The sequence below is a fragment of the Acanthisitta chloris genome, unplaced genomic scaffold (genome assembly GCF_000695815.1).
Source record: "Acanthisitta chloris isolate BGI_N310 unplaced genomic scaffold, ASM69581v1 scaffold39625, whole genome shotgun sequence".
NCBI classification, from domain to species: Eukaryota; Metazoa; Chordata; class Aves; order Passeriformes; family Acanthisittidae; genus Acanthisitta; species Acanthisitta chloris.
Window position 1 is genome coordinate 9,407 of NW_008674936.1, and position 13,669 is coordinate 23,075.

General features: G+C 44.2%; 1 protein-coding gene across 1 annotated transcript; it reads right to left on the bottom strand.

Moving 5' to 3' along the window:
- Positions 1-3,291: 3,291 nt before the first annotated feature.
- Positions 3,292-11,615, bottom strand: KIAA1279 (KIAA1279 ortholog; the record flags this gene model as incomplete). Its single annotated transcript, XM_009075522.1, is given in 7 exon segments — positions 3,292-4,242; positions 4,998-5,107; positions 6,791-6,875; positions 7,948-8,008; positions 8,010-8,117; positions 8,231-8,310; positions 11,517-11,615. Coding segments are annotated over 7 exon segments (1,422 nt in total), but the record flags the coding sequence as incomplete, so codon positions are not given.
- Between the last annotated feature and the right edge of the window lie 2,054 nt (positions 11,616-13,669).

Sequence of the window (13,669 nt, forward strand, 5' to 3'; positions counted from 1 at the left end):
CACTGCCCTGCTGCACTGACACATCCCCATTGTGCAGGCAGGGAAGGAAACCATCCACCTTGCCAGGGCCAAAACTCCCAACAGAGGAGCTTTTGGGAGGGCAAATGGAACAAAGCAGCCCAGGGACCTTTAGCCTTTACCACACCACGGGCACACGTGCCGGCGCAGGTCGCCCTGCGACACGCGGGACCTGCTCTCCTGCTGCAAAGGCAAGCACAGCCTGGCTCCTGCCCACATCCCCCAGCACTGCAGCTGCCCTGAGAGCAGCAAAGGATGCAGCTGGCACTCCTGCTCTACACCCTCTTTATTTCTGACAATAACTAGCAATAAGCACAACAAGGCACTGGTTTCTTCCTTTCAAGAAACACTGAGGCACAGCACAGCCATCCCATTACCTCCTGAGCCATCTCTAGCCAGCGTGAGAATCAAAAGCATTTCAATTAAAACAAAACTGGTTTTAATCAAACCAAATCACCGTAGTGTGCTGAGGTTATAGCTCTGAGATCAGGGCTCATAGTACGAATCCTGCATAAACATGGACTTCTTGTAAACTTCAGGGCTTTGTGCTGGGTAAGAAAAAACCACCAGTAGAACAACAGAAAGGAGGTTTCAGTTCTGTGACTTCTTGCTGTACAGAAAGGAATAGAAATGCAGGTTAAATGGAGTTCACAGGAACTTAATCTTCAATTAATCTTTGAAACAAATGTCTGACCTCACACATATTTACAGTTAAAACTCCACATTCCTGAAGGGAGCTTTGCTGCCTAATCCAACAAGCTCCCTGCCTCCTATTTTTAGCTAAACACACAGTCTTACATAAGTTCATTCTCTCAACTCATTGAACAAACAGGAGTTATTCAGAGTTTCCTTAAAAAGACATGCCTTAAAAGCACAACACAGTGTTGAGCTGAGCATCTGGCACCTAGTCTGCAGTAACATGATCAGCTGCCAGTCACCTTGCACGTTTACGGTAGGAGGTGAACCACGTCCTTGGGCTCTGTGACGCCACACGCGTTCGTGTCACCTGTATTTTCAGAGAAGCACAAAGCCAAAGTGTTCTGGGCTATCTTCAGAGGAGAGAGGTCTCAAAGCCACAGTGCCAATCACACAGCTGTGCTGGGAAAGCTCTGATGCCTCTTATTTCCAGGCCATTCTTCACTACAGTCTCACTCCTACCTGTCTGCCAAGCTCTCGCTGGGTTTGGTGGATTCAGGGTGTTCCTCTGCACACAACTGCTGGCTGAAAGTGACACATCACCTGTACTTCACTAAGCTTTGCCTACCCTGCACTCCCTTCAGACCAGTATTTGCAGGATATAATGGGGGGGAAGAGATGTTAGGATAGCCCACAAACTATCCTTCCCCAAATTATATATAAACTAAGTTCCATGAGTCAATCCCCACTCTAAAAAATTTGCTCAAAGGTCCTGAAGGGTGAAATATTGAGGTATAGAACTAAAAAAAAGGACAATAAAAATCCAATCAACAGCCCCAAACATGTATTGCTTTTTTCTACTTGAACAGGAAACTAAAAGTTAGTAGAAAAAAAATTTCACTTTTGAGTTTGTGGTAAAAGTGCACAGTAGCTTAACTGAAATCAGACAAAAATCATGTGCAATAGAGCCTGTTGAGAAATGTCTCACTGTGAAACTCTGTCTGCCCTACCTTCAGCCACAGGAAAATCTGAACAGCAGAAATGAAACTCCTAAAGGCTGACTAGACAAATTATTTAGTGACACAGAAACAACACACGTGCACACACTCTCTCCCTGATTCTGTGCACACCCAGGTAGCTATACCCTATACACACCTTGGGTTTGAGTTTTGCTGCCACCCATTTCCAGGACCCATTTGTTGGCCTGTGTTTGTGGTTAGCAGTCCAGCTTGCACAACACCCTGCAGAAGAGATTTTTTCCACACATTTAAGATGTGCTTGCTTTGCACATGCTTCCCCCTCACACCCTTCAAGCAAATCCTTTTTTCCTTGCTCATCTCCCGGAAGAATCCAGTTGTTTTGAGTATTCTCCTTCGATGCCCTCTATTGCTGTAAACATCTTCCCACCTTATCCCCATGCCAGTGATGAGACTGCTGGTGACAGGGTGGCACATTATGTCACCCTGTCCCTTCCCTTTGCCCATATCCCCTGACACCTCTGGTTGTCATCTCCGACTATGTAGCTGGGACAGTTGCTGAGCTGGCATTTCATCTAAATCAGGTCCTGGTTCATAGTCCTCCTATGGACACCAGAAATGCAAAGGCAACCTCTGTGTTTTAGGTCAGAAACACAGCCTGGACTTCTGCAAAGGACAAATAGGTAGCCAAGTTAGACCAAGGTAGCTGGTTTTGTAAGGCCCAAACATTGCCAGATCAGCAGTTCCTCAGTGTCTATCAGGACACCTCTAACAGAAGAGTCACTGATGGCAGGGGGACAGATTTTGAGTAGCACCTCAGCAGTGCTGGGATCTGCAGCCACTTCAGAGAGGTCCCTAACTGCAGCTCCTGCTAGCACAGCACAAGGTGAGAAGCACCCACGGCACCTCAGGCTTTCAGCTGCACTCAGTAAATGTGCAGAGCACTACAGCACAATTGCTAACCTGTGAATTCTCCACGGTGTGAAGAGCTTGTGGTGTCCTCCCACCACAAGCAAGAAAGTTTGCTGCTTTCTTTGTCTTGCTTCTGGCACTTCAGTTGCTCACGTGTTTTTACTGAAGATACTCACATGGAAACACTTTGACCAAAATAAATAGTTGTGAAAGTTGAAATGTGCATTTTATCTCAGTAAGACACAGGAAACAGAATTCTAAGGACTCTGAAGAAACATTCAGCCAAGCTAGTCCATTTATTGAGCTTCTATCAACTAGGTTTTGATTAACAAGGGGAAAACAGAGAGCACCGAGCAACATACAAAATAAATATTGAAAGTTAAGCTCCCTTTACATGGATAAAATGTTCTGGGGACAAACATTAAAGAGGTAAAATGCATTTTAGTTGGAAGGACATGCCTCAGGGTTTCTTAAAATAGTCTTAGTGAAACAGATTCTCTTAAAAGAAACTTTTCATACAGCACCACGTTTAGAACTAAGCCGTATGTTGAAGGGAAAAGCCACCGGGGAGAAGAGGTTCATATTTACATACAGGACAAACAGTACAAAGCATTAGCTGGACCTTTACCTTACATTTAAGTTGATACCATTAGTGTGGGTGAGCTACAGACCAGGAGAGCTCTGAGTTTTTCACAGGGTTACACTAGTGCAGACTCTGCATGGACACTGCTGCAGACCTTACTCTACCAGAAGAGCAGCTGTCCACCAGCACTGCCTGGGACAGGCAGCTGACCGTGCCCACCTCCTGCAGGGCCAGGATTTACACAAACGGAGACAGCTTTGCTCTCAGCCTCTCCATTCTTGCTGGAAGAAGAGTCACCATCTCCTTACTGAGCTCTAGTTCCGTTTCAACGGCACGGACAGCATCTGGGTACTTCTCACAATAGTCTACCAGAAATGTGTAATACTCCAGTGATGTCTGCATATTTTCCAGTTGCTTTTTGCTATCTGAAGTAATAAGCTTACCATACAGTCGTGCAATATGAAATTTAGCCACCATTGCAGGGCGAAGAACATCTTCCTCAAGCATTTCAGGGAACACCTTATCAGGGTTCCTCAGAGAATCCAAGAAGAGTTCATAATACTTGATTGCACACTGAGCCAGAGAATTAATTTTTTTCACTGTGTGAGAGTCTAGCTTCTCTAACCTGTTACCAATAGCCACCTTTAAATCCATCATCTCATAGTATGTGTCAGCCAGCTCGAACTGCAGCTGCCTGCTGATCAGCAGGTAGTACTGGGGATTCAGGTCTGCATAGATAGGCTCCAGCATGTCTATTCTACGCTTGTGCATCTTGCAGCGCCTCTCATAGTCCTCTTCAAAGAAAGCAAGTACCTTAAACAGAGCACTGTGATCCTGAACTATTTCAATATGGTCAGTGACATAACCATCGACCTGAAAGAACTCTTTTGCTTCCTGAACATAGTTCTGACCAACCAGGAAGATTTCTCTGGCTTCTTGGAAATCTAAGGGATATACACTGCTCACTTTCTCCTCCATGGCTAAGACAGAGTCACATATATCACTTGTACCAAAAAGGACAGCTTTTTTCCTGCCCTTCTCTTTTTCATCCTCTTCTTTCCTCCTTTGGGCTTTAAGCTCCAACTGCCTGTCTGGATCCAGCTCTCCAATGTTATCCTGAAACGAGAAGGCACTCTGATTACAAAGAGGCATGTGGCTTACGAAGGGAGACTCACACTGAATCATTTTATTTATGAGTCACCTTTGAACTACAAACTAGTTCACAGCGAGACAGAAGGGAAATTATTACATTTTATTTATGGGTCACCTTTGAACTACAAACTAGTTCACAGCGAGACAGAAGGGAAATTATTGGCATATTAGACCTTATATGCACCCAAAAATCATGTACATGATAGTATCAACTCTGTAAAAACACAAAGACTAAGATGATTCAGGCAAAGCAATAATGTTAAGCCCAAAGATTCTGCTTCTGAAAAGCACTTCAGCCAACGCTGTCTCAAACCTTCGAAGTGAAGCTTAAATGAACAAAACCAATGCCTGAGCGAACCGAATGCCTGGATGAACAAGAACACCAGCACTCAAAGCTCCTGCAGATTAAGATGATGTCCTTACTAGCAGTTCAATAAGAAGCAGTCTGTCAAATTAAGCTGCAAAGAAATGTAGGAGAGGAGGGAAGTCTGTGAAGCTGCTGTATGAGCTCTGCACTGATCACACTGCAGACCTGAGCTCCTGAGTGCTGCACTGAAGTTAAAGCATCCTGTGAAACACTTGCTACACTGCAAGCAGCTCTTGTATTCTTAACTGGGCAATTGCCTGTCACCAACTATGAACTGATTCCTGTTGCAAACATCACAGTGGACTGAGTTTGCTGTTAGACAGTGACAGCTACAGAACAGACTTGCTGTTACCTCAAGTAATTTCCGAGCACTCTGCAAGAGATTCAGGCAATACTTAATCCAGCATCTGGCAATTTCAGCTTTCCTCTGCTGAAGGTCCTGCTGGTCTTGCTCTGTTTCATCTATTGAATAGACACAAACACATACAAACTTTGAGAGAACCCCAGCAAGACCCTCAAATGTTCTATGCAAAGAGTAAGTTACTTGTATTTTATTAATTGTTCCTTGTGGCTAGACAGAAACATGTTCTCCATGTTAGTTTACATAACAATGGATCTTTAAACTGCAGCGTCTGGTAGGAACCCATATAGATTAGACATGGATTTGTCACGCGTGGATTTTTAAAATACACAGATTATAATGTATGTTTTCATCTTGAAGGTGTTTTACCGTACAAGGTTTTCACGAATCTCTATAATAACAGAAATAAATGGGGACAGTTGATTTTCTGTGAATCAGCTGAACTGTTTCTGAGGATGCTCAGGGCATTTGTATTGCAGTGTGCCCCAGACTTGCTACCAAGAAAGGGAACAAAGTAGGGAAAAGTGCTTTTGGTTGATCTACCTGGTACAAACATGAGATTTATTAGCTCCACAACTTCTGCTTCTTTCCCCCCAGTCTCCCCACTATCACAAACAGCAGCACTGCTGATGTCTCAAGATAAAATTTTCAGCAACAAAGAGACCTGGAAGAAAACTCATTTCCAGTCTCCAGGCAGACAGCAGTGAGTTACCTGAGCAATGAAGGGACAGTGGCCTTCCTGTTCCCAGACCACAAGCCAACCTCAGACTCAGACCCACTGTGCTCATTATCTCTCATCAGAGCCAACCAAGTTCTTATTACAGAATTAAGAGTTGTGCCTAACCTAAAAAAGGCACATTTACTAAATGTCTGAGTCAGTTTATCTTCTAATTAGCATGATAAAATGCACTTGAGAGTGGCCAGTGTTGACTAGGTATTGGTCTTTCTGCAAGTCAGAACTTACTGCAAGCCACATGGAAAGGAAAGGAAGGCTGGATCAACATTCAACTCCTGTTTGGCGAAGGAGGAAATCAAGAGAGAACCTAGCTGACTTGCACTCGCCTGCTCTCTCTGAGTTAAAGTTCTGCTGATGGGAAGCTTCCTAAGACACAGAAGATAAAAAGGCTGTGCTGTAGATAAGCAAAGACTAAGCCTAAAGCAGAGCACTGACACAGTCATGGAACCACAGGTCCTCAGAACTAGGGTCAGTTTTTGACTGATCCTCACACTGAACTGCAAAGTTGTTCCTTTTCATCACTACCCAAACAACAGGGAGGGGAGCTGCAACCAGCTGTCAATGAGGCTGCAGCACCCAGCAAGAAAAGACAGTACAAGTACCTTCTGGATTTGGGGTTTTAAGAGCTGCAGTTTTCCTCCCTCTTTAAAACCATTCCCAGGAAGCATCTGGTTTGGTTGACTGAATCACTGTCCCCTGAGCACTGAAGTAAACTGCATCTTGAGTACATGCATAAGGCCAAACAGAGGAGCAGAGCCACTGCCCCCTGTCGAAGTGGATATTGCTTGATACTTCACTTTTATTCTGGGATACTTTCCAAAACACCAGCAACAAGCACTTGAGTTTTGCTCACAGAGTCTACTCATAGCCAATCTTGAGCTGCAGCAGCAGCTTTTCAGAAACATCCTACTTAATGGTTAATTAAAAGGATTTTAGGAAATTAACAGCAGGAAAAGTTTTGCACATGTTGTTAAACTTCAGTTGTAACATTATGTATCAATGATTTTTAATTCACAGTAGTTTTATTCAAAACTTTATATGATCTTACTGTCTTCAGCAGATGGCACCTGCCCAGCTTGGCTGAAGATGACGCTGGCTGCTGCTAGACAGTGCCTGGCCTCCATGAAGCATTGCTGAGGGAAACAGAAACAGCAGCACTTAGCACCAGAGTGAGCAGCCCACACACTGCTTGGCTACATCCTCAGACACGTGTGAACACAAGGGAAATGACAGGACACTGCAGCACATTCCTCTGGATACGGGAAGAAAACAGTTTTTCCCCCCCACTACTGAATACAGTATTTTCTACTCAGCTGGTTTTTTGGTCCCACAGCTACAGCAGCAAGCCTTGCTTTTATATTAGCTACACACACTGTGAGCATTCTCACTGTCCTGATCTCTGCTGCTGCTGCTTCCTGGTGGTGAAGGAAGTGATGCCTTGGGGCACAGACTGTATCACAGGGTGCTCGGGAACGTGCCAGACACAGGAGTAAACACCCCGAGGCAGGTTTGGGTTCCTTTACCCATATCTGGCAGTGCACTGTTTAACCACTTGTGCTATCAGTGCATCAAAAAGACATGACAATTACTAGTTACTACTGAAATTAGCATTGGTTGGCTTAGGTATTGCAGAAATCTCTTCAAGCACCAGAAAAGAGTGGAAAAGCCTGGAACAGAGAAATTGCTGCACAAAGCTGCAGATCATGTCTAGCAAACACAGATGTGTGGCACAAATAGCTACCAACACGTACTCACTTTAATGTTCACAAAGGCTCAAACAACTCTCAAGCATGTTAGGATACAAAGGACAGTAATTTACAGGAAATACACTTGGACCTCGAATGGTTTAGGGTTTAAACTTTACCTGAACAGAACAATTTTTAAATTAAATTATTACGACCTTGAAGTTATACTTCTGAACATCAAGTGGCATCATTGCTAATAGTTCACTAACTTCAGAGCTTTGCTCACATCTCCAACCCTGTTCACTCTCCCCATTGCCATCGCAACACCACAGGAAAGCCACTATGTCCTCTTCAGAAAAAACCTGACAGATGCTTCATGTCAGGAGACAACTTGTGGTTTTATAGGTGCACACTCCTAGTTCAACAAGGAACCCTGTTTCAAACAGCTGTTTAAATAACTGTCTGACCTGACAATTGTATTTATGATACAATGACAGCAGAAAAACATGAGCTGTATTACCTTAGAGAGATAGTACTGTGACAAAGTGGCAGCATTGAGTGCCCACTCCACTGGGTAGTAGCTGTCGTTTCAGAGTAGTGTGGCAATACTGAGCAGCCTTCTCAATCATCTCCAGGTGCTGGTAGACTTGTGCCAGGTAATACAGAGTATGTGTGTAGGCTTTCTCAAATCTGGAAAAAACAACAGACTCTTTAATTCCTTCTTTTTTTCTTCCCTAAATACATCCTCATGGTGCAAAACAGAACAAGCAAATAATAGTGCAGGTATGCTGCTCCACACTCACCTTTTGGACCTTTCTTGGTCTGTGAGCTTTACTTCTTCTCCCATGAAGTGTTCACTGGGATCCAGGGGAGGATTTCCATCCTGCAAGGGTTATGTGGTACATTCAGTGAACTACATTTCTTACTCCAACACAGCACTCCCTCTCCTGGCTGCTCATCATTTACCACTGCAATCCCAAATTCACGAAAGCTTCGCGTAACACACCTACATCTACCTCAGTGCCATATCTCTGGGGCGATTCCACAAAAATCATCAGAGTTGGAGGATGAAAGCCACAGTTCCACACAGGATTACAAGGTTTTCAGCTTGTAGAAGACTTGTGCTCCCATACTTTCAAGCAGTCTGTGGTGTCTGCATTAGACATGCTCGGCCTGGATTATGCCAGGACTAACTGGGCATTGCTGTTTTGTACAGTACCAGGATGGGTTTGAGGCACCAGTGTAATACTCAGCACGCCTACAAGTGTGAAAGATTCATTTGCCCAGCTCCCCTAATCAGCCACAAGAAAACCTCCTGCAGGAAGTACTGCAGAGAGCAGGCAGTGCAGAGCGCTCGGCAGAGCTGCCCAGAACATCAGCTGCTGTGAGGTGACTCCCCACAGCCACAGCCACAGCCTGCTGCGGCGACGGACTCGGACACCCCGAGGAGACTGCAGGCACCTCTTTGAAGGATGAAGCTAAATCTTCGTATCAGGCATGACCTACACGCAAGTTATTAAGTGAGGTAGTTCACATCACTAGAAAAGCTTTTTCTGCTTTTTAAACCAATCATTCTATGAGAATCCTCATACTGACAACTCCACATTTTGGCATTGCTGTATTCAAGCTTGCCTTAAAACAACTGCCAACAAAGTCACAAAGCAGCTAACAGCAGTCCCAGCAGATTGCTCATGGCAGAGTCTTATCAGCCTGTGCTTGTCCCTTTACAACTGTGAGTAACTTCCGGTGCCAGTTCTGAAACACCTGAAATGTGGCTTTTCTCCCACCACACTGTGCATCCTGCAGGATGCTCAACATGCCTGCTGGCAACAGAGCCCAGCTCAGTATGCAACTTGCCTAATCCCATGTATTTCCTCGCCCAACAGAAAGCGAGGCCAAAAAAACCCCAGTTTAGGTAACATACTCAGGCAGGAACAGGAGAAAGGGCAGAGAATGTGCACACTGTACAGGGAAGAAAACATGTATGTTTGCACTGCTTCTCATCATAAATTCCTAAATGGATGTTTGCTTTCAACAGAATTATCTCAAAAAAAGGAACAAATGTGTCTGAAAGAGACAGTGACAAACCTACCAGAGATGTCAATTTTTAATATGATCTTTTAGTTTGTTTCTGTTTATACCTCATTAGTTTTAAGATAAGAATTTATAACTCCATGTTATTCTCTTTAGATACAAAGGCTCCCAAAGCTCCTAAGAAGATGTGAGGTATATTCTGGCCAGACTAGAGCTACTCCTGCAAAGAAAGCAGCTGAAATGACAGGGTAAGCCTTGTCTCCTTCCTGCACCTACACATTTATGCTCTGATGTCAAGCCTTATGCCTTTAGCCATCCTCAGAAGAGCTCTGCAGCTCTCCTTTCTAGGTGGTCTTTACTAGCTCAACCTTCTTGCCTTGCTTTTGCTTTAGGGGGGAATAAACCACCCCATGCAATTTATAAGTTAATGAGAGCCAGTTAGTAAAGAACTAAATCCACCAGTTCAGGAAAATGTCTCAATCATGCACCGTGTACCAAAGATTCCCTGATAGTAATGCCTAGAAGCATGGAATGTTAAGAACAGTATGTTCACATTTTTGTCACTTGTGAAAGACAAATAGTGACATGGTTGTACAAACCCTAAAGACCAAACACCACTGCAAGGAACTCAAGTCCTCTCCATAAACCATAAGGCAGTTAGACTAGATCCCCATGCCCTGTGTGTTGGATTTGCTGTGGGGAGTTTTAATTCTTTGCAGATTATGTCAAGGGCAGTCAGAATTTTCAGAGAAACGTGACACAAGTCAAAGTCACTACAAAAGCATAATTTTGCTGTAGTTTCTTTAAAAAAAAGTCTTAAAGTATAGCTGTGTCTAACTACATAATGCTTGAAATGCAAGTGGCAAATAGAAAATGTTGGGAAGAAATGTGACAAATGAGCTTACTGAGAGTCAGGCATGTACACCCTGCTCAGGCAGCAAAGCCCCAGGAGGAATATTCAGCAGCCATTGCTAACAAAGTTGAACAGCTTCAGAGAAGTCCACAGTGACAATGTGAAGCATTTGGCAGCACCACACAGGGTAGTACCAGTTCAATTTCACAATCACTGGAGCACTCTGAGATGTGATGTGGAAGCTAATGATGTTCATACTCGGGACTGGGTGCAAATATCAAAGCTGAACATCAGGGACTAATTAGAGAGAGGGTCTGTAGAGAGTTGTGGTATCTCTAGTTAGCCCAACTGATCCAGAGGGCAGAAAATACAGAGAAGCTTTCCAGAACAAGTGGTTTTTTTCTGGATCCATTCCCTCTCTCATCATTGCAGGCCAGCACGGCTACAAAAGTGGAAATATGGCAGTAACCAACCCATAAAGACCAACCCGTTCTAACATCTCCATATGAACAATATGTGCTATAAACCAAATTCATGTAAAACCTGAACTGCAAACTAAGGTCTGTCCAAGCTCTACAGATGTTCAGAGACACAGAACATTTGCTGCTCCCTTCAAGCCCACAAATGTGTTTAGCTCACACAAGAACTGTCCCTGAGGCAAGATCGCATAGAAAAAGATTTGCAAAGAGCCTAAAAAGTGCACAAGGGAGTCTTTGTCAGATACAGAGCAGAATCCCTAGCTCAAAAGGTTGCTGAATATGCATGAGAGGGTCAGCTGTTCATAAGATTGTCCTCTTTGATACAGAACTAAACTACCTGCCTCTGCGAAACACTGCACAGTCAGAGCAAACCATGCAAATGTTACAGTTGTGTTTCCTTCTCCCACTGAAAGCAATGGATTGACATTGTACAGCACTTCTAACATAAAATTTAGGAATAGTCTTCATTAAAAGCCAAATTCTACCTGGCTTCGACTTCAGATTATCAAAGAGCTCTCCAGAGGGACCACTATTTGTGAGCAAAATTATTCTCCATTTTGAAATTAGCAAGAAATGCTCTAGTTTGCCTCGTCCCACACAGCAGTATAACTCGTGTTACTTGCCCAAAGGAGACTCAAGTTCCACTGCAAGTTTGTACCAAACATTACTTAAGCTGCCAAGTGGCACGTGAGAGTAAGACCTGCCACAAAACTGACACAGTACCTCCTTCATGTACTGATTATACAAGGCCTCTGCAGATTCCAGGTAAGTCTGCGCAGTTTCAATTTCATCCCTTTTAGACCACAGGATACCTAGGCTGTTCTAAAGGGAAAAGAAAAAAAAAAGTTACTTTCCCATTATGTTCTATTTACATTACACATTTTTTCCAGTTTATCAGTGTTCATCCTTATATATACACATGTGTGTTCTAATACAATGGATTTCAAAGAGCAGAAGTCATGCCCACACATTTTATTGAGTTGCTGCAAAGCCAAAGGGTTCTCAGACAGCAAATTTCACATGCAAAATGCACCTCACAGATGGTAACTTTCTGTGTTTGCTCTGCTAAGTAAGAACTGGTGTGTTCAAACAATGAGCTTCTTCCACAAGGTATGCTCTGCATCCAGTTCATGCAGCTTTTAAATCACATACAAATACCAAACAAAGAGCCAACAAATTGGAAATCTGTTACTATGACTCTCTAGAAAAAGTAAACAGGAAAAAGATACAGTAGGAATTAATACCTGTATGTTTTCAACAATGAAGAGACGAGAAGCAGCTTTAAGATGCAAAAGTTATAAACTACTGCGTTCGAATTAGTTACAGCATCTGTAAACCCACGTTTTAAAAAGGTACCTCTAACTTACTAAAAAGATGAAGGTGTTAGTAACAATCTATGTCTGATGTACTAGTTTAATTCCCAGGCAGTGCTGGTACAAAATCCCACGGGGCTCAAAAATCCCAGCTTCAAAGCAGTCAGGACGCGCGGTTGTGTGCCAGCCCCGTGTCCCTTCCAGTTCCAGTAATCCTACTGTGTGTGTAAGAAAGCAGCACGTCACATGTTGTTTATGAACTGAAACACTTCACCCGAGGCCGAGCAGTGGAACAGACCAAATTGCATTAGACAAAACTGTGCTGCACATCCTTATGCCGCAGCTCAGAAATCAGAAGCAGAGCTGCAGAGAGAGGCCCCGCGGGAAAAAGAAACACTCCTCCTTTCAAAATAGCAGGCAGAGCCATGAACATACTCCAGATATCTGAGAACACGAAGAAGTACAGCCACTGAGGACAACCACTGCTGCTGAATCAGAAGTGGTGTTAATTAAGCACCGCAGCCTGTTGGAGCCATTGGGACGGGGAGCTGAGGGCTGTGCTCTGCAGCAGCTCCTGAGGACAGTGCCAGGCAGCAGCCCTGTCACTGTGATGCCACAGACTTCACATGCACAACAAACTCAATCCTGCTGTTTCCTAAACACCCCACAGCAGTAACGCCCATGCGAACACTTGTCCAACAGAGCCAAGAGCTGCTTTCCAACACACCACTTCAGGAGCGCAAGGGAATCCCTGGTGCTCAGCCACATCTCCCCAGGAACACAGGGGAAGACGTTCTCTCATTTTGACTGGAGCCATCTCCTACCTTAAAACCAGCACCAGGTTTGTGGTGGCGCACCCAAACGCTGGAGGACAAGGAGCAGACGTAGCCTCACAATTGCAGACACCTCAGCTAATTTAACCAGGGCAAGACAAGTCACTGTTTAACTTGCACCTTTCCCCATCACCACACAATTCCTCAACAGCTCTGTGACATCTGACAAGAAAGCACTATTGAGCCTCTTCTAATGAGAGCAACAACGATGCCAGAGCCACCTGAACAACAGCTCCCTTTAATTCCCAGCCTAGAGACAGATCCTTGACCGTACCCCAGCTGCCATGCAGGAGCAGTTACCACAGCCCCTTTTCTGAATCTTCATGTGGCAAGAACCAATTTTGGTACCAGTATCACTTTCTTCAGAACAGAGATGAATATTGTTACTTCAAGCCCCAGCAAAACTGTATTTACTCATCTGGGACAAAATATAACAGCTTAAGAGAAAAACAAGGGCAGTGTCAGACTGCTAAGAAACAACAAGTAACAGGTTAGGCCGAGAAGCAAACGAGTGACAATTTTGGCATACAAGTTACAATTTCAGGATAATGCATCAATAAAAGCATCTCCCAATTTCACTTTGACAATAAATGGCAGTTAAGAAATCATAAATCTCTTCTGGATGCACTGAGGTCTTGTACCCATTTATTCTTGCCCCGTTCTCGCGCTGTGCCTCAGCCTGCCCCGAGGCGACCCGGCTCTGCCAGGGCCGCTGCGCTCTGCGGGCACG